Raw genomic sequence first — 21,045 nt, forward strand, 5'->3', positions numbered from 1 at the left:
CCTTTTTTCCTCTTTGATCCCTACACATAAACAGACACACACATGGTAAACGGTAACTTAGATTAAAGTTAAAAGTAAATCGAATGCCTCTCTTTCCTTTGTCTCTGTTCTGTCAGCTTTCCATTGTCTGAGACAAACCTTTAAGAGGAATTTAAATCCTGTTCAGTGGTTTCTTCCCACAAAACTGCACCACAGTCTTCTCCAGGTTGCAGGTGGTTATTTTGGATCTTAGATCCTGCAGAGAGATAGTGGCAGAGAGGAAGCAGTGATCAGGAACCCCGACCCTATAATGACATCCCCCCCAAGTGGAGAGGACTTGTCAGTGCAGCCATGTTTGAGTCCTCCGCAACTTGAATTACTCAACGTTTTCAAAATACCATTAACATTATGTAACAACAGGAAAAACAAAAGTTTTTACATATTTTTGTTTGTTTTGGTGTTTAAAAAAGTGTGCCTGTTCATTTTCCCACATGTGTGTGTGTGTGTCTCCAAGTTATTCACATTAATACATCTAATTTGAACTGTCAACCTTGTGTGTTCAAATTAATAGCTTATCTGGAGGTTTAGAACTAATCAGTTTAGACAGAATTGAAAGTCACACATCATTATTTGTTATCAAATATGTAGAATTAGACAATATTCATATCACTGAATAAGATTTATTAAGCATTGTGGGAGCATGTTTATATGCTAGTGTAAGCGCTTCCCGATTATGTGTTTCTGCATCCGTGACAGTCTTGTTCAAAGTTGGCAGGTCCATCACAAACCCCGGGGCATTTCTACGCAGCCTTTTGATCACACATAGAGCACAGTTTCATCAACTGTTGAATATTTCATATTTTTTTCATTGGCCTGCTCACTTGTTTGAACGTATTAAAGTACAAAAAGGAAAGTGAAATAAAACAGCCAAAAGATCAGTTCAGAGAAAATAAAAATGTCTAGTTTGTGGGAGAACACACAGGGCAGTTTTCTTGAACAGAGGGACCAGTTTCTGGTTTAAACAGTGCACACGTGTGAAGTTGTTGGAACCTGAGATTTTTGCCGAGATTTCTTATTCCTATTCTTTGTAGAAACTTTCTTCCTTGTCCTTCTATTGATTTTTCTCCACGTACCAAAAGTCATTAAACATGGTTTGGCTTCCTGGATTGAACGGCCCATTCACATACACTCATTTGCAAAGAAGAAACAGAGTAAAATAAGTCTGTTTCGCTTATGCGAGTAAGAAAGAAGATCCTTGCAAATGACTGAAATCTGCTACTACTAGAATAAATGAGATATGAAAGATTAATCAAAGAACATGAACATGTCCTTGACATCAGATTAAATCCACGAAAACAGCAAGGAAAATAGGGCTGTACACTTTTGAATCAAACCAAGTATGTTTTTTGGAGTTATTTCTTTTGAATACCTCACTTTTTTCAAGTTTTTTTCAGAATCGAACAGCCTTAAAGAATGAATGACTACAAATAACCTACAAAACATCATTATTGTTAAACTGCAAACACTTACTAAGCAGCAACATAAAATAAAATAGTCTTTGCAAAAGTAAAATCCTAATAAGATGAGCGAGCATGTCACCATCTGTCTGTAATCTGCATCGAACAAAAGAAAAAAGCCAAATAAAGAGTTGATCTATGTTTTAATTTCTATAACAACATTCATTCATTTAAACCAACATGACATCTAAAAGGTACCAGTTAAAAACAAGCACATTTCTCAAAATAACAAGTTAATTTTCTGTGGGAGTGACAAAACATCAATAATATGTTGCTTTAAATAGGCTGTGTTCATATTGTGTACCTCCCATTATTCTTCATTGGCCACGTTCAACTTTACGAGAATACTTGTCATGACCTGTCACTGTTATTTGTACCTCCGTCCTCTTCAGAATGATGAAAATCACAATCCCAGGCTTTGCATAGAAAAACATTGAGAGAATTGTTGCACGATCAGAGCTTGACACATCTTTCAGACACCGTATGCCAGTGTAAAGTGCAGAAACAGACAGAGTAAGGCAGAGGGTCGGGTCTAAAACAGAACACATCTATTGCTCTAGTGAGATAAGGATGGGCAGTTAAGCGGTGTAGAGATAAACGGGAAAGGACAAGAGGTAGAGAGAGAGATTGATGAAGGAACTTGAAAAGAAGGGCACATGTCAGGTAAGTGACAGGGAGAGAGAGAGAGAGAGAGAGAGAGATGTTAAAAATGATCAGTTTCAGGAAATAATTACTTTCCAACCAGTAGGGATGCGATAAGATGACTTTATCCTAAAATCTAAATCCTTGCTATGCTCACACAGAGCTCGGTTTACCTTTGCTGCATCGCCACTTCTAACATAGCTGCATTTAAAACACTTACACCAAAAGCCTCTCTGAGTCTCCAAAGATCAAATCTGATCATTAGTTTGGCAATAACTGGAAAAGTCAAGACTCTTTGCAAAACAACCTCACTTGAAACGCACATTGATTGTCTCTCTCTCTTTCTTCAGTCCAGCATTACTGGGCCTTTAGTTATATCCACGTGCCGTCATAGCGTATGCTTCTTCTCTGGACGACACTGACAAACTTCCACCAGCTACTGAGTCACCGCAGGATAAACTCTCGTTGTCCCTTTTCTCCGTTTCTTTTTTCCCACCTTCATCTGAGCTATTGTTGGTCTTCAATACATCGTTGCTTTCATTTGGGGCCTCATTTACTGCAGCTTCGTCCTTCTTTTCTGTCTGCAGGAGTTCTTTAGCATCCTTACCTCTTGCCTGCTGCTCTGCGTCTGAGCCCCCGGACTCCCCTGCCTCCTCTGACAAAGAGTACATGTCTCTGGAAATCTCTCCTGCACCTAATGTGGCTTCATTTCCACTCCAGTGGCGTTTCTGGAACAAGCCAAAGTCAGTGATATCTTTGGGGGAATTTCTCCCCTGGCTTATGCTGGAGCTCTCTTCAGAGACCACAAGTCCGTTAGGTAGGCCGTTGGAGGCTTCAGGCGGCCTGGGTGAAGCTGTACCACTGCCCTGCTTGAGGATGGATGCGATCATCTTGAAACGGTTGAGTTTGCTTTTCACCTGGACGCTCTGGGGCGAGGGAGAAACCTTGAGCGAGGAGTTGGGGTAAGCAAGGCTGGACTCCGCTGAGCTCCCACTGGCCTTTGCCACCTGTAGAGCAGGCTTCCCTGTCTTCACCATGCCCATCACCTCGTAACGAAAACTGGAGATATCTTGTTTCAGTTCCTGGAAGAGGAAAGCAAAAAGTGAGCTCCCCTGGTAAATTAATGAATGCTTTTTTCATTTGACTACATTAGCCTGAGTAGTTGGTATTTTCAGGGCACTCTGTAGAGTATTGATTATATTCTAACTCGGACAATACTAAGTGTAGAAAGTGTAATTCATAAAATATTGATACAGCAATTTTGTTTTCTCACAAAGGATATGAGAACATTTTAATGGCATTTCGCAAATTGCATTTTGGTCTCTACCAACTCCAGAGGGAAATATCTGGCTTCTTAGAAGCTAAATGTTCCATGTTTACCAGATAGTTGCTAACTGTGTCTGTCTATCTGACAGCAAAGTTGTGGGACGGAAAACCAAAACAGCGACCTGAACTCTAACTGCAGAGTCGGGTGATAATTCTCTGTGGGTCGTCACTATGAGCCACTCCTTACAGTCATGTGATCTATTGTTAATATATATTGATTATAGACGCTTATTCTCTGCTAGGAGCTGTGCCCACCTTGAAGTTCTCTTCAGTCAGGCCTTCCTCTGTCTTAGCATCTCTGATCATGGCGGCCACATAACGTTTCACCAAGTTCCTCAGCACCTCCTACATCCGTGAAACAAAAGGCAACACAATAACATCCTCCAATATTGAATGAAAGTGTTGCTTCAACACAAAACTCACAGTCAGTGAGTCAGGAAAAAGACGCCAAATATATACGCACAAAAGGAAACGCATTTCAAGCTGCATCTCATACAAAAATGCTACAATAACCACCTGCAGATATGGGCAAATAGGAAATACTCTGCAGAGAACGGTGATGAACATCCCGCTGGGTGTAATTGTGTGAGACATCGCAAAATCATTCTATTGACAGATGGAAATTGAAAGTGTAGAAAGGCGTCGAAGAGCAGTGTGATCTCTGTCTCTCTCACACACACACACACACACACACACACACACACACACACACACACACACACACACACAGACACACACACTAGCAGAGGACAGTAATTGTTTTCAGCTTGCTTTGAAAAAGACTACATTTACCTGATACTGATGGTTTACCCTCAGGTTATCTGCTGCTCGCCTCTGCACAGAAATCAGATGCCAGAGAGCGTGAGTTAGTAAAAGAGTGGGAGATGAGAGAAAGGGCATATTTACTTTTTCTTCACGGTATCACACATTTGCATTACACTTTGCTGTCTGTGGGTCTCGCTGCATATGGCCCCAGAGAGTTGCAGCGTAAGACAAGAAAGACTTGTGCTCTAAAGTGAGATTTATGGTTTCTTCTTTGAATTGATAGCATTGACAAGTATCGATGAAAAAAAAACAGACACGCAAACTCTTCTTCTTCAATGTGTGTTTTAGTATTTGACACCTGACTTACTCCAATAGTTCCAAAGGTTTCAGGGCGCTTGGCTCTGGACCTCTTGCACACTTGTCTCTTGATCCAGCAGATGAGGTACAAGAATGATTTGGGGCTGGGGATGATGTTGAACGGGGCTGGCAGAGTGGCCCCTTCTTCAAAGTAACTCATCCACAGCTTTGTCCTGGCAAACTTCCACTCGATGTCTGCATGATCCTGAAACCGAGATTAGGGCACGTGAAAAGCACGACACAAACATCATCTATCCCACACGCTCATGCGTCTTGTTGTTTGCAGTGTGTTCCATCTGCGCTCACAGCAATGTGCTGGTAGGAGTTGTTCATCATGGCTATGAGCATGTTCAGGAGCACCACCAGTGAGATGATGTTGTAGGTGCCGAACATGGTGGCGCCGACAAACTCGGTGAACTGATGGTCAGCATCCACGTTGGTCACATACAGGCTGATCAGACCAAAGATTGACCAGAAGAGAGACTGCAGTGTCTCAAATAACCTGCAAGGGAAACAGGGAAATATATGTGTTACTCAAAGTCTGCAAAAACATCAGTTTCTCTTAGCAACTGAAACTTTTTTATTTTTTTTGTTTTCACACATTTTCCAACCAGTAACAGCAATATACAGAGACACACAACTCTCTCATACTTTGCCACTTAATTTCACACCATCACACATCTAGACTACGCCTGCAAGCACGTTTGGATTCATGTGAACTCACGTGGAGAAAGCGTTATTCTGCTCCACACAGCGGATGCCTTTGCATTTCCCCCTCTCATCTGAAGCCTTGGTCTCATAGTAAAAGTAGAGCTGGTTCAGCCCATTAGCAAATGCAAGTAGGACCTGGAGAAAGAGAGAAGAAGTGTGTGCCAAGTGGATGCAATCATTTTAACAAATCCATGTGTTTCTGTATGCATGACTATATTCCCGTCTGTGTGCAAACGTTTGTGTGTTTACCAGACAGTAGATGAAGAGGAACTTCAGGATGTCCAGCAGCATTCTGCCCAGAGAGATCTGCAGTGGCCCCAGGTGAGAGTTGGCTGTGAACAGCGAGATGAGGCGCAGGGAACTGAAAATGTTTGCAATGGCAAACACTGCCTCAGCTACTAGGGTTGGGTGCCACATCTCCCACTGGTTCCTCGGCTTACTACCACTGTACTGAACAGGACAGAGGATGGAAACAGATAAAGTGAGAGCACTATAAAGTTACACTGCACTTCTATTTGACTTCTATTCTTAGATAATTGGTTACCTTAGTGTAGGCTACGATCTTTAGGGAGATGGTGGCCAGGTACAGAGAGTTCATGACAAAGTCCATCAGGTTCCACCAGTCGTGGATGTAGTCTTGGAAACCACCATCCCACATTTGTTTGATCTCTGCCCAGATGAATCCTGGCAATACAGAGATTGTCAGATCATCTGTTCAATACAAATCCTCATACCATGGACATGAAAAATACTTGTTTCTGATTGGCGAGCAGGTAGTACTTCTAAAAGTCATCGCTGCATCCAAGGTTGTGGAAATAAAAGTCACGTTTATTTCCTGCATAGACATTGTCAGGTGAGTGGGAGTTAGAGCCTTTTTAGTTTTGATGGGCATGGATTATACAAATGCATTAGAATTGTATTAACAAGTCACAATGACTGTTAACATGCTGATGTTTAGCAGTTATAATGTTTACCAGGTTCACCATCTCAGTTTGGCATGTTTGCATGCTAACATTAGATCAGCACTAATCGCAAAGTACAGCTGAGGCTGATGGGATGGATGTAATTACTTGGGCAGCGATTGGGTCATTAACCAATGTATTGGTAATGAAACCAAATTAAAATTTTGACTTGATGCTGAACCTAGATGAACAGTCCAGGGATCAACAAAGTCATGACAATTCATTCTGCGAGGTCATTTTATGGCAATCCAATCAATAGTTGTAGAGACGTTTCCCTAAAAACCACAAATGTCAAGCTCATAGTGGCGCTAGAAGAAAAGTCTGGGGATCACTAAAGTCAATAGGATGGATCAGACTTCACTCATTTTACTCACCCAGCACCCAGGGCAGGATCATCCACTCCACAGTGGTCGGTGCGGGGCCCTGTCTGTCCTGCCTGTCCTGCTCTGTGGTGACAATGTGCTGGGAGGCGAGGAGCAGCAGGAACAGAAAGGTCAGGTAGGATGCTGTGTGGCAGATGAACTTGATGAAGGGCTTGCGGATGAAGAGGCCTTGGCGACTCTTAGGAGCGATGAGGTACCAGAGAGCAAACACAGGATAGAGGAGGCCGATGAAGACACAGGTGAAGAACTTCCCGGCCCAGTGGCGTCGTCTCCAGCCGGGGAACTCGTCATACCACCGGGACGCCAAAAGCTGCTGGCAGTTTGGCTGAGCTACAAACTTAAAGAAATAAAGAGGAGAGTTATACTTTTCTGTTTGATCTAGGGAGATAAAAAATAACTCCTAGCACTTTAATCTAAGGTATGATTCCAGCAGGGAGACAGCATCCTCAGCCTGAGGCTATTGAGTGGTTTTACACAGAACATAATGCCCTAGTGGCCACGTGCCAGAATTAGCAACTGCAGCAAGTTCCAGTTCAGAGCATGCAAACGTAGGAGTGGGATGTGTTGGTGGTGTCAAAATGTAAAGAGTAATCATCGACACACATGGATATTTTAGAAGAAAATCAAGTAAAGGCAGTCTTGACATAAAAGGAACCTTATACAGGCTGCGAGGTCAGTAAAAAAGAATCTACAAGAAACTAGAGAGTCTTGTTTAGATGACTGCATTGCATTTCTCAATGATTATTTTGAGATAAAAACACAATACTTCTTCCCGAGATGTCTGAATAAGATTGAAACTTCTTTTAAACAGACAACATTTTATCTCCCTTACACACAAGGTTATTCAAAATGTTTGCAACATGATTCAACATGTGGAAAATATTTTGTGTTCTTTTCCGTTGTTTGGATTGTTTGAATATTTGAGATGTTGTGGGATCAATACCTCATGTGAGTGCTAAGAGGACAAGAATAAAGGACAATGTTGTCGAGGTCATTGCCACGCTTCTCTTGGTAACTGCGTACGGGTTTGAAATCGTCAGTGAGACCAAAACAATCAATGCATCAAAACTGCAGCTGTGCTACAGAACTGCCTCCGCCAAATGGTCTGTAGCATCAGCAGCATGTGGTGATAATCTAGACGTATCTGGAATACATTCCCGTTAAAGATAACAAACAAACAAACTCATCGTGTATCGAATACATTAGTTTAACAGCATGGGCACATGCAAACACACTTAACACAGGCGCAAAACAGCGTTGTGAAATATCACGTTGAGCCTTTATACCAGAGTCAAAGTGTCGACCGGCACCGTTGGGTGTCAATTCACCAACTCTGCAGCCTTGTTACCATGGGAACCAGAGATCCCTAACTGCGTTGGGGTCTGGAGTAGAATTGCTCATATTTCCATACTTCAACTATACAGTGTTGCCACAAAACCTGAGAGGAATTGCAGAAGAGAGGGAATATCGGAGATGAAGTTCATGGATGAGTGGAGAAGAAGAGGACTACTTTTTACGAGAGAGAGAGAGAGAGAGAATATGATCGATGATACAACTTCAACTCTTTGTATCACCAACATATCAACATATCCTGACGATGGAAAAATAAAGGAAAAAGCTCCCCTGTTGATTTTCTCTTTTCATATAATTCCTTTGAGCGTGAACCTGATTATAGACAAGATGGCTAACCTCGTTAAGTTGCACCCAAAGTCTGAAAGAGACCCATGGGTGCAGGCTGAGTCTTGTAATAAAGTACTTGATCCCAGTAAATAATACAGTAAAAAGAGCCATTGTTTTAAATTCTGCAGCCACTATAGATAGAATTGTTTCCATCGAAAGATAGTTTTTTATAGTTTTATCGCACAAGCGAGTGGCCCGTTCATAAATAAAACTGTTCCTTTGTAGCTTTCATCTTTCACTGCTTGTCAGAACATTATTGCTAATTAATGATAGTAAACAAAAGGTACTTGAGTTGCCTGATGTCTTGCCTTAATCAGCATGATACATTAAACACTGACAGCGATGCTAATGAGGTCAGAAATTAAGCTAATTAGCACCATAATTAGGAAATGTGTCCATGCCGTCTTGGCATATGAGCCGTAATAATAACGTAATCTCCAAAAGGAGATTATGTACCTTTACAAGATAAATCTGTGGTCTGTATAAGATTTTTTTTTTTTTGTTCGCAGTATTTGATTTTATAGAAAGCAAAAGTGTTGAAGTGCCCTGTCCTCGTAGAGATACAGGTTATTATTCTTTCCTTGATTTACGCTGCTGTAACATTTAAACTTCCATTCATTAAGAACAGCCTCTTTCCAATACAAACCTCTCTTTCTATTCCTCCTTCCTGGTGAAAAACAATGTCACCATTCCTTCGTCTGTCACAATCACTTCCAAAGCTCAGCTGTGATAAAGCGTCACGTTTGCCTTAGGTGGCATGTTCACACAACTCAATCAGAGTCCCTCCTGGTCTTACGTCCCATTGAGAAAGTGCATCTCTACACCCTTTCCTGCCTCTCTCCACTGTCAACAGCCCAAAATTGCCAGGACAGTGATTAAACTATCAATGTTTCAGGGTGTTTTCGAGCTCTGTGAAGACAAGTTCCCCTGCAGCATTACCAGCATAAAAGGTCTGCTGAAACTCTTCTACTCCGCTTCCACAGACACACACCGACAGGCATGGAATTTACAGCTGGCATATATTTTAGTTGCGATTGGCTTTGATAATCGTTGAAATACAAATGTCAAATATGCCAAGATCATCTGCACAATCTGATCACCTTTACTTGCATGGTGTAAAAGTTTCCCTGTAGGATATAGTCATCATTCATCATTTGTTACAACTTACCTCACCACGATGTACGTAAACTTCTAGCTGACAAAAAGGATTTCTGAATCAACCCACACACTGATGGTCACACTGTCCGGCTATAGTATGAAGGAGATTATTCCAAACACAAATAAACTTGCGTGAGTATTTTTAGCATTGGGAACAAGTGGAGTTACCTCTTTCTTTTGTTTTAACAAAACAATCTGAAGGCTGAACAATGCTCAACACTGAAGACTGAACTGGGAAGACAGATCTTTCTGTTGCAGTAAATAAGTGCTAAGTGTTAATGGTCCTTCACTACATAACACTTATTCTTCTTACTGCAATGTTATCTCCATTTAATGGTGGCATTAAAAACCTCTTGAAATACCGTATTGCAGTTTTTACGACATATCACAAGGGGGCAACGTGAAACTACAGCATGTACCTCTGACGAATTCAAACATTAAAGAGGCAGTCTGGCTCCGCTCACACTGTGAATCGTCAATGTACTCACCTACATTTTTGCAAGTACATCAGTACAAATGAGAGTAATCCACTGCTGAAACCCTCGGGGAGGTAGAGGGGATAATCTGCACTTTATTGTGTTACTGATCATATTTATGTGATTTGGCCTCCCGCTGCATCAAAGCACAGACTGCTCTGTTTGCTCTGCTCTTTAGAGCGGAGGCCTGTGGAGATTTCTCTTCAGACCATTATAAATTGGGTTTCTAAACCCTGCGAGCACAGCAGAAGCCAAACCGAAAAACACACACAGATGCAAGAATAAATACTAAAAACCTAAGCCAGCGTGCACGCTAACGACATAAGAGGGTTAAGAGTTGAAATGTCCTTCGGTTTTTTTCGGTTGAGGGTCAAAAACATGCTCCCTGTGACTCAGTGCAACACTCAGCCACAGCCTGTACAACAATACAAAAATGAAAAATAAATCACACATTCAGGCTGAGTGTCATGCCAATTATAAGAGCTTGAGTGTTTGTCTGGAAAATTGCTGAAAGAGATGAGTTTTGATCACACCGCAGACAAAATGCCCTGAACCCAATGACTGTTCTCTGCAAAAACAAGCCTTTCAAGTCCAACTAAGCGTCCACGTAACCCTCGATGCCTCGCAGGGGGCGAAACCCAGTCTGGCTTAAAGATCATCTGTCACAGGCACAAAGCAATCACTTTAAATACCTCTGTGAGTGTTTGTTCGTATATATTTACTCTGTACACATTTGTACTGCAGCAGAAAACATTGAGATATTGACAGATCTACTAAACGATTTCCACTGCAAATTCTCTTTTGGTTTGCAATTTTATGAAAATCTGATAAGCTACGTAAATACTTCACCCATTTTACACACTTTAAACTTTTCTTCTCTCTGACTCAATGAACTATTTACTGAAGAAACATCCCACAAAATACTACACCTTTTGGCACAGCGCTGCCAAGACAACTGTTATTGCTGTTAATGAAATATTTGCTTGTGTGGTTGGATCTATATTAAATCCAGTTCCACACATGCCTCCATTAGAGTATCTTCACTCCACATACTACAAAGGTAAAACCAGTAGCTCCATTACTACATATTCTGCAAGAAATCTGTAAATCAAGTCATCAGAATAAGTGCAGTTTCCAACAGAAATCAACACATTAAAAGGTGTAATTTTTTAAATGAGGGTTAGAGTTTTGAAAAAAGAAATAATAAGGCAGGTTGCTTTATTAGAAAGAAGAAAATGGAATTAGTTGAACCTAACAGGTTGAAAAAAAGGTTTTCACTTGTTGACTTTACAAAGAACATTTAATACACTACAGCACTCTATAACAGCATTTCTAACAGAATAACTTTACCTTGAAATGGTTGCTAACCAATCTGGGCAGCTGGGACATTTATCATTTAAAAAGGACAGCTGGGTGGATATCATGAGACACTGTCCTCCATCAAAGTCCCGGTGCAATCGAAGGGTGTTATGGATAGCACGCAGGAGAAGGGCATATTGGGACATCGTCTGAATAATTAAAGAACCCCTGGGGAAGAGGGATGTGTGGCAACAGTTGTGGCAGCAGCAGCAGGAGGGGATGATTGCTTACACTTTTGTGAAATGAGGGATTTACTGCCAACAACAGACAGGCTGGATAAGATGACAGGGGGACTGTCCATCATCATGTACACCTGTTGCACTACTTCCAATTGTCCGTTTCAGACTCAACATGCTCACTCACCAACCTGTGTTTGATGCGCAACAACTGGATGGACGAGGGGGGGGGAAAGAGCAGAGTCGTAAATCGAGACGCCTCCAAAAGTGCATCTGCTCTGAGCAAAGACAGACAAATTAATTATAAAACGCTCCGAGGAGTAATGTGTCGGCTCCCTGACCTTTATATTCAGCGGAACACTTATTTGACCCCTTTCTTATTGCCTGAGGAAGCCATCAGTCATCCCATAACTTAGCAACACTATAACCGGGCTTCCTCATTACATCCCATTAAGCCCAGAAGAACGGCTAATGCATCAGTTAGATGATTTTCTGGTAACCCTTTTATATTCACCCACAGCACTAAGCTTTTAACAGGTGCAGTAAAATTAAATAATTGTAAAGTGATTACAACCATAACTAACTAATTACAAAAGAGTCAGTATGCAGATGTGTGATCTTGTATTACTGCTCAGTAACAATTATAACATTTTTGGGGTGTTAGGAAATATTATCCATACTGCATGTTTATATACATATCACATGTATCTACTTATTAGGAATAGAAATTGCACCTTTTAATTAGCTTTTTTTCCACACCAATTGTTGCTGGCTCTACCTGACAAACATTTATCACACAACAGAAACACCAGCATGAAATCAGTGGACTGTAAAGGAAATATTCCAATGGAGTTATCAGGTTTGAACCATTTCCCTCAAAATGATTCATGTGTGTTTAAAATGCAACGGAGGTCCCACAGGGTTGCTGAATAAAACAGTCCAATTTATTGGGAAGCTTCAGGAAACTGAAACTCGACTGTGAAAGTAATTATCACATAATTAATGCCTGTTTGCCTGCGCATTAAACCCAAATGTACTGTACATGCTCTGCATTAAATATCACAGACTATTATAAAGCACGTATGTTTAACTGAATGTAGAAATTCAGCAACAGTGACACGACTGACTTGATTTGAATGAATAAACACCATCTTCATGTTATTTTAACGAAGTAGATCAAGAAGTTACCTTGCAGTTTTAATGCTTTGGTAATGAAATTCAAGCTTTGCATATCTTCAGCTGCCAAAGCTAAAAAAAGGATACAATCCTAACTAAAAAAGAACCTGATGCTGATCTACCATCATTACACCTGCTTTTATTGGCTGGCAGTAACACCTGTGAGAAGTCATTGGCTTGGTGCAGCAAATACAGCAGGCTTGGCAGGCATGTGGCATTGAAATCTAACAACAAGCTGTACAGTAGATAACGTAGCAAACAATACTGGCCAGAAGGGAAAAAAAACGAATACTAGAGGAGAAGCCTGAAAAAACACAAGATGATTTCTCATATATTGCAGAATTTTACAGGCTGAAACTGTAATATTTCTTTCTCTGACTCTAGTGTTCGAGATCATTTTGTTGATGGCCAAGAGGATGATATTCTCTGCTTCCTTCCCATTACTTTCTATGAAATAAAGAAGCAACTCTTTCTGAGTCTTTCATGTGTTATCCTTCAAAAACTATTGAGTTCTTGTGTTTTAATTGTGAGCAGGGTGATTATCAAATTAACTACAGATAAGACACTATGGCACTTACTCACTTAGCCTTGATTCTCACAGCCTTTGCCATCTGATCCAGCTAGAAAGCTATGAATTATTCTTTAAAACATAAACTGAATACCTTGTACTGTACCTATACACAAATAGTATGCATCTTGCTTACCTCTTTTTGGTGGTACTTGATAGCTAGTTTGAGTCTCGCCAGGTCGGTGTTGCCCTCTTCCTCCAATAAGTTGACGTCATCTCTGTAGTTGAGGATCATCTCCAGCTCTCTGGAGCTTCTTGTCTGGTCCAAGAGGTCCTTGGCAAACTGTTTACACTGCTGAGACAGCTCCTCATACTCTGATTTGAACTCATTCTCCACCTTAAAAAAAGTGTACACAGAATACAGATATGGCTAAACGCCAAGAGTCCTGCAAGAACCTTGCAGCTGAAATGTAAGTCAATATATTATATAAAAAATGTCTGAGTACAGGTCTAAAAAGTGGTGTTTCTAAATTGAATCTGTGGATTTTGTGTCCTGAAAGCACCTGGCATTTGTAGCTTTATAAAAAAAAGAATGATAATGAACTTTGGGTTTTACATCTGGAAATATCACAAACTATAGCAGGCAATGATCCAGTGTTTGCAATTATTTCTGTGAATTTTCATCGCTGACCCTTTTCATTATTTTTATATCAGATGACATTTACCGAGAGCAATTTATATTAATGCTGAGCTAATAAACGGACAAGCCATTGAATGCCACATAATGGTATCATGAGAGGGCACAGAGAGGTTAATTAATGCAACATAATCAAATCCTACGAAAGGACGTTCCTCACCTTGCTGAGCTCCTCCAGCTCCCAGCTGAGCCTGAACGCAGTGAGGAAGGGGTCCTCGCTGGAGAGCGCAATTAGCGAGGGACTTGACAGCGCTTTGTAGATGTTGAGGCGGGAACGAGAGTGCCGCAGGCTGTCCACGTCTGAACTAGACACACACTCCACACAGTTACAGCGCACCTGCAGCATCAAACAAAGCATGGACACATGTTAATGAGGCTTCCCAGCATTGAGTAATAGAATCAGGCTTCGGTCCTGCAATGCAAGCGCTGTATCCATTATGTCAACTATGCTGGATAGACATTAAAGGCCCAATTTTGACCGTATAAATTATTTGCATATTTACACATTACATTGAAAATGTTTCCTTTTGTTTCTCAAGTGAACTAATCATAATCTGAAAACCCCTGGGCTTTAACAGAATCAGAAGACATCAAGTTGGTGTCAATTATTTGATAATATCTTATAAATAAGATCCTAATACAAATACTTAATGACATGTATACTGTAGTGTATACTGTGTTACTACCTTACTGAAAATACAAATTGCTGCTGTTGAGTAAAAATCCAGTTGAGTGTATCTTCTGTATCTGAATCGTTTATATTTATTGACTCATAAAACACTTTCATAACCCCACTGGATGTAGTGTCATAACTGCACTTTAATCCTTCTGCACACAAGACTTTTGTTTGCCCCCAGAACGTTTGTTGATATTTTGGCGATACAGCGTTTCACGTGGACAATAAAAAAAAAATACAAATGGTATACCCACCTCATGAGGCTGCGGCATAGACACACCTTTCTGCACCAGAAGCTTGATGATTTCATAGTTGTTGGTGTGTGCAGCGAGAATGACGGGAGTGATGTCAGGGGTGAAGTCAGAGAACTGCTTGTCCAATAAGATCGGAGGAACCTTTCAGCGAGAGCACAGAATAACAATCTTTAGACCACACACATATATTGAATGAATGGCTTTGGCCATTATGTGATCGACTACCAATTTAAAGACCTCAGATTTAGTTTTCCTTCTGTCAGGTTTGACTGACATGCTCAGCGCGCGGTGGAAGTACAGTAATTGGTGTGGTTGAACACAGTACCTAAAAGATCTTCTGTTCCGCTCAGAGAACAGTTCAAAGGTCTTCACAGCGAAGATAAATGGAATAAACGGCAACAAAAAGAAAAACATTAAAGCTTTTTGGCAGCTGCAGTGAAAACAGTTCAACTGCCTGCAAGAAATGGTGCCCTTGGTCAAAGTCACAAACAAAATGTCGTCCATATCAAGACAGCTGTAAAGGGTGTAGGCCAAAATGTAATAAAAAGCATCAGTATTTCACACGTTTCACAGGGAATTATTATGCTCAGAAAGAAACTCTTTCCACCTATTCCTCTTATCACCCACTCCAGCTAAACCCCTTTTTGCTATTCCCCTGTCATTCAGCAGGCTGCGGGCTGCAGGAGAGTAAGCTGGCTCTTTTCACTTCTTTTAATTGACGTATACTGTTATCTGATTCTGCGGTGAGAGAGAAAGGGGGGAGAGAGACAGGAGAGTCAGAGAATTGTTGGAGGATAACTGTGCGATATGTTAGGACGTATTTAGCAACTTGATGTAGACAGAGGAGAGATATAAGGGGATAGTGTAGTGAGAGAGCTTTACTCAGACTAATGTCCTCTTTAAACTACTACTTCTAACTACACAACTATATTGGTCTCTCAGAGGCAAGGTGTTCTCATCTGATAGTACAAAATAATCGATTAGCAGCAGGAGGCCTTCTACTGGCAGCTTTCTACACGAGAAGCCATATGTGACAGTAAATCGCAGTTTGGTGACAAGGGACACGTGGAAAAAAGCCTGTGAGAGCTTTTATGCGAGTCTTACTATGAGTGGATCCACTAGGAAAGTAGAGTGGAAACAGTGCTGTAAAGTGACATACAGCACTGTTTCCTGTATTCATCGATTTATTAGGGATATACAATAGTTACTCTTCTCATTAGCACGAAAAGCACGAAATAACAAGACTTAGAGTGAACAGCCATGCTAGCCTCTCTGTGACACAGCAGTGCTTTGAGCTAATGGTGACATAAACATGCTCACAGAGACATTTAAATTAAAAAAATACAATGTGAGCAATGTGGCAACCCAGCAATAGGTTGAGGTACTTCGCTTGAAGCCACAAATGTCAATGTGCTCATGGCGCGCTAAAATAAAAGTCAAGGGATCACCAACATCTCCAGAATTAATCCTCTGGGGACCATGAAAGTCTCTACAAAATGTCATAGAAATCCATCAAACAGTTGTTGAGATAAGTCTGAACCAAAGCGGTGGACTTACTGACCAAGCCCCAATAGAGCCATTTATAGAAGATAGATTTGATTTGATTCTAAAATAAATGACTGAAAGACAATAGATGTGAAAAGTCTCATTTAAGATAAGATTTGAGGATTATTGTACCGTGTAAAAGTTCCACTTTCATGAATAGAAACAGGAATAGTATCAGTGAAACTCTCTGAGAAAAAACCTATGAAGATTTCTCATAAAGATTTCATCATCCATATCGCATCAAAAAGTCATTTTACATGTGGAAACTAACTACTTGTGTAGTTTACTCTCAGAGCAGCAGCAACTACAAAGAGTGCCACAGATCCACGTCTGAGAGTCACGGAGGAGGGGGATCTAATAAGCTATATACTCTGTTCTCTGAGTGGGAGGAGGAGGGACATCAAATAATCGACATCAAACAGCCTTGGCCTGTGCCCAAGCACGGAGCAAGAGGAGCGCAGGCTAGATGTGGAGTTATGATAATAATGGAGAACAGAAATGAAATTGTAGCCCACTTGTCTTATATTAGAATGAGGCGTCCACCGTCACCACGTTGATTAAGATAAGCATCTGCAGAAGCACAGTGTTTCTTTTCTTTTCACTGTGCTCATTTTCCAGCCTCCCCACTGGTTTTCACCTGTCATCCCACTACAACATCACAAACGCTGTTCAGATCAAGATGGAATAAAGTGGGACACCGAGCGGTTCCTCTTTTTGAGTGACACTGCAGAAAAACAAGCTCAAGTCTTTGTGGAGTCAAGCAAGCGTGATTATGCTTATTGTGTTCCATGTAAGAAGGAGAGGGAGTTCCTTACGTAACTATCTTTATGTGCACATGTAGGTTGCAGAGTAACCCATAAAAATGAAAAGACTGACAGAAAAAGAAAACAACACAACAACACAGAAGCACCCTGAGGCCCTTCTAATTGAGAAACACTGTGAGCTTCAGTGTTTGTGTCTCTGACAGATGCTTATCTGTGCTCAGAGGATAATACATGAAGCTGTTTAGAACGCTGATATCCAGGGCGCTGCTCAGCGGAAAACAAATAACCCATAACACTTGTGAGATTATTACAAACACATCATTCAGACAGCCTGCAAAATGGAACGATAAATACACACAATTCCAGCAAGGCATACATTAGTCTTCCTACTAATAAATCTCAGAAAAGACAATGGCAACAGATATAATGCAATGTTTTCTCCCAGACAGCCTTTTAATATAATCAATGACCTTCTCTTGAGGAGATTTAGTGTGATCTATTTTCACAACCTACTCATGTGATGGAAGGAAGCATATAGGCGCCTGAGCAATCGAGCCTGTGGAGCAAATGCATCCCCACTATTCAATTAGGGGGAGCAAAGTTATCGTTTCGCTGCGCCACATTTTGTTCTGTACTTTCGCCGACATGCCGAACTGATTTGCGAGTCAATGTTTGCCATGAATCGTTAGCCCAGTGATCGGAAAGGATTCGCCTGTGGAGATGGGATATTCACAAAAGAGCTGAATCACAGAGTCGGCTCTTTTAAGTGTGACGTGGCTATTTTGCATTAGTGCTGTTGGTAATATTTTTTGGGATTACTTGGGATCTAGTGGATGAACACATATAAGCACAGTTTATCCATCTTTTTCAAATGCAATTAATTAACCTTATTGCACATTGTCTTTACATCCCAACAGCAATCATTAAATCAAATGGTTTGAAAAAAAAGAAAAACATTCCAGTATCTGTGGCAGTCGCAGTACTGTACTAAAGCCCGTCCAATCATTTTCTTCTGCTGTCTTCCTCCCCCCACACAACAGCCCACTCACCTAGAATGTCATCGCACCCTTAATAATCTAACGAATCTTTCCTGGGTGACGGCCCCATGGACCCTGACAATTATCTATTCTTCCAAGATTGCTCCCCTATTTTAAAGCATAACCAGGCGCTCATGAGCAGAAGCTCTATCTCACAAAGACATTAAGCGAAATGCGGCGGCTGATAGATGTCACAGCTGAGGGGTTCGGATGGATATTTTTGGCCTCTGTATCTCATTCTCCCTCCGTCTCTCTCCATTTAACAAACAAGCCTGAGCCATCTCTTGTGCTCTTTTGTTCCCTAATACATGCTTCCTTTTCCTTTCATTTCCCCCCCCCACTATTTCACTCTATATTATCAAAGACAAACGCACAGCTTCTAACAGGAATAACGTCCCCCTTTCAGTTGATCGATGAGGCTAAAAACATCTGTTCCTTTGTGGTTTATGGTGCATTACTGCTGAGAAGTGAGGAAAAGAGCAAGTGCAGCCTGTACGTGTGTGTTCCAGTTTGTACAGTATGTACACAGTGCATGTGCGGCAGGGACAAGAACAAGAAAATGCCCCTTGAGTCGAGAGCAATCAGTGCAAAGGAGTACCAATCTGAAATGAATTACTCTGTATTTTGTTTTTAATTATAGCAATAAAAGCTCTAAACAGGCACTTCTCAAAGACTAGAGGAAGGCTTTGTTAATGAGCAGCAGTATTCTGAATCCTTACAAGATTTTTTTTTCAATAAATATACTGTAACTTTGGATAAAATGTCCACATCTTACTTTCTCTCAGTAAACATACTCATTAAAATGTCTTAAATGTAAGACCTGTTCCAAAAGACAGAAGACGTCTTTAGACAGCCTTTTGAAGTGTCAGCTTTTGTTGTTTCCAACTCTACTGGGTCAATTATTTTAGATGGTATAAAAAGCTCCAGGCAACTGCATTCAGCTTGTAAGCTACACAATGAGGAGCAGTTTTTTTTTTTACTGCACTTTATACCATTCAGTGATTTGGTATTGAGGCCACTGTGCACTTCCAGCTCATTGTTCTCTAGGGTTTGTTATTAATTTACTTTTATAAATCACTGTTCATACATTTTATGATAAACAATACATGTGGTGTGAGCTGTGCATCTGTCCAATGCCATATTCTGTTGGATAAAAGCTTATTATACCTTTTACACATAAAACATGGCGGAGGTCCCTTCAAACACAAATAGGATCACTACAGTGTACACTAAGTGTATCAACTACAAAAAAAAGAGAAATAAATTAGTGCTAAAATTAGCAAAACATGATTTGACAAACTGGAAAAAAGGAATGCATTTCTTCTGGGGAGAAAGTAAACGTCAACAATCCTAGTTTCTCTGCTAGTGTCCCCCAGCCTTGTCAGCAGCGACACACTCCTTCCTCAGGAATAAAGCACTCTTAATTTGAAACTCCTTCCATCCCCCTCATTCCCCCTCCTCACCTGCATGCCACCACTAGGCTTCTTGTGATTTAGCAGCAGTTCCACAGCTCCCACCACTTCCTTGCGGATGGCGTGCAGCAGGGCATCGCCGACGTAGACGTTAAAGCTCAGCAATAGTTCGATAATTTCCAGGTTCTCGTTCTCAATGGCAATCAGCAGAGCCGTGCGGCCGAGAGGGTCGATGCAGTTGATGTTGATCTTGAAATAGATCTCAGCCTCCTGGCAAAATGAGGTAGTGATTGAAAGTCAGGGTTTGTTTCTAGTGCTACTCTGGGACTTTGTTTAATAGAATATCAGTGAGTAGAAGGGAAAATAGTAATTGACAGAGATTACACATTGATTTATGAACGGAAACGTTAACACCTCACACCTTTCAGATCTGACAGAGAAACTCCAAGTCTACAGAGTTCTACCAAACAGCTGGTGTCTACTAAATGTCTGACACCTGTCAAGGTAAATAGATACCCCTGATGTTATTGGAAATGAGTAGAGGATAATCATGGCTGCACATCTTACCCATAAATCTTCTAATATTTTCTAAATCAATGCAATTAGATTAAGGCTTTAATTCCCATCCATCCATCCATCCATAATTTAGAGGTTCAGTGGCTGTATTTATCACATTATCCGTTCTTCCATGGACTTATACACACACAGATACACATACCTCTAGAGCCTGTTTGACACTAGCATAGTCTCCCTTCTCCACAGCTCCAAGGTAGGCTTTCTCCAAAGGTGACAGCTCCGACTCTGCCCGCACAACTCTCAGCGGGATGCGGTCCCGGTACGAGGAGCTGTCAGTCCGCCGGTAGTACAGCTGTGACATCTCCCTGGGCTTCAGCTTACCGGCACTCTGCAAACACTGCTACAGCTGCTGCCAAGCTGAGGGAGGTCACACTAGAGGGGACCGGAAACAAAGGTGTTATAGGAAGAAGACACATGTTGTTGGTATTGACTTTGACAAAAAAGGAAAAGATGAGAAGACGACAGGAGCAGAGGTGAAGGGATTATATAGACAGAGAGAGATGAAGGCTTGAAGTGTTGCAGCTCAAATGGATGATAAGATCTTTAATTCTTGAGTTAATGACTAAATGTCATTAGTGATGCTTGCTAATTGATTGACATCAGCTGACTTAGTGGTTGCCTGGTGACAGCAAAAACGATGCTTTATGATGCACTGTGCAGCTTCACAGAAAAAAAGCCGTCACAGTGACAGTGACTGTCTCCTAAGGCAACGGTCAAGATCTCTGTAATCTGGCAGTGGTGAGATCTACAAGCACACTGTCATAATTAAATACTGACCATGAAGAGAAGACGGGGAAGTAGTGTTCATAATTACATAAATAAGTAGCATTTGTAAATCTGTGAAGTTAATCCTAAAAATAAAATAACCCTTTGGATGTCCTCAGACTATGCAACCATAATATTGAGCTC

The 21,045-nt window shown here is 41.0% G+C and overlaps 1 protein-coding gene across 1 annotated transcript; it reads right to left on the reverse strand.

Annotated features, from left to right (window-relative positions):
* Window positions 1-2,506: 2,506 nt before the first annotated feature.
* trpc4a (transient receptor potential cation channel, subfamily C, member 4a) lies at window positions 2,507-20,437 on the reverse strand. Its single transcript, XM_076101455.1, has 14 exons — window positions 20,279-20,437; window positions 19,612-19,830; window positions 14,803-14,943; window positions 14,033-14,209; window positions 13,372-13,572; window positions 6,634-6,979; window positions 5,842-5,981; window positions 5,547-5,747; window positions 5,311-5,432; window positions 4,893-5,088; window positions 4,597-4,791; window positions 4,257-4,298; window positions 3,720-3,809; window positions 2,507-3,220 (listed from the first exon to the last, which is right to left on the reverse strand). The coding sequence occupies exons 1-14, from the start codon at window positions 20,435-20,437 to the stop codon at window positions 2,507-2,509; spliced, it is 2,943 nt and encodes a 980-aa protein (XP_075957570.1).
* Between the last annotated feature and the right edge of the window lie 608 nt (window positions 20,438-21,045).

This window comes from Anarhichas minor, unplaced genomic scaffold (assembly GCF_050575085.1).
Source record: "Anarhichas minor isolate MPS153535 unplaced genomic scaffold, ASM5057508v1 ptg000027l, whole genome shotgun sequence".
Classification (NCBI taxonomy): Eukaryota; Metazoa; Chordata; class Actinopteri; order Perciformes; family Anarhichadidae; genus Anarhichas; species Anarhichas minor.

Excerpts from the sequence above, each read along its gene's own strand:
- trpc4a (XM_076101455.1), bottom strand. The coding sequence starts at position 20,437 with ATGTCACAGCTGTACTACCGGCGGACTGACAGCTCCTCGTACCGGGAC. Across the intron at positions 13,573-14,032 it reads AGCTGGAGGAGCTCAGCAAG|GTGGAGAATGAGTTCAAATC; the intron begins GTGAGGAACGTC and ends ACTTTTTTTAAG. Across the intron at positions 4,299-4,596 it reads AAACCTTTGGAACTATTGGA|AGGCGAGCAGCAGATAACCT; the intron begins GTAAGTCAGGTG and ends ATTTCTGTGCAG.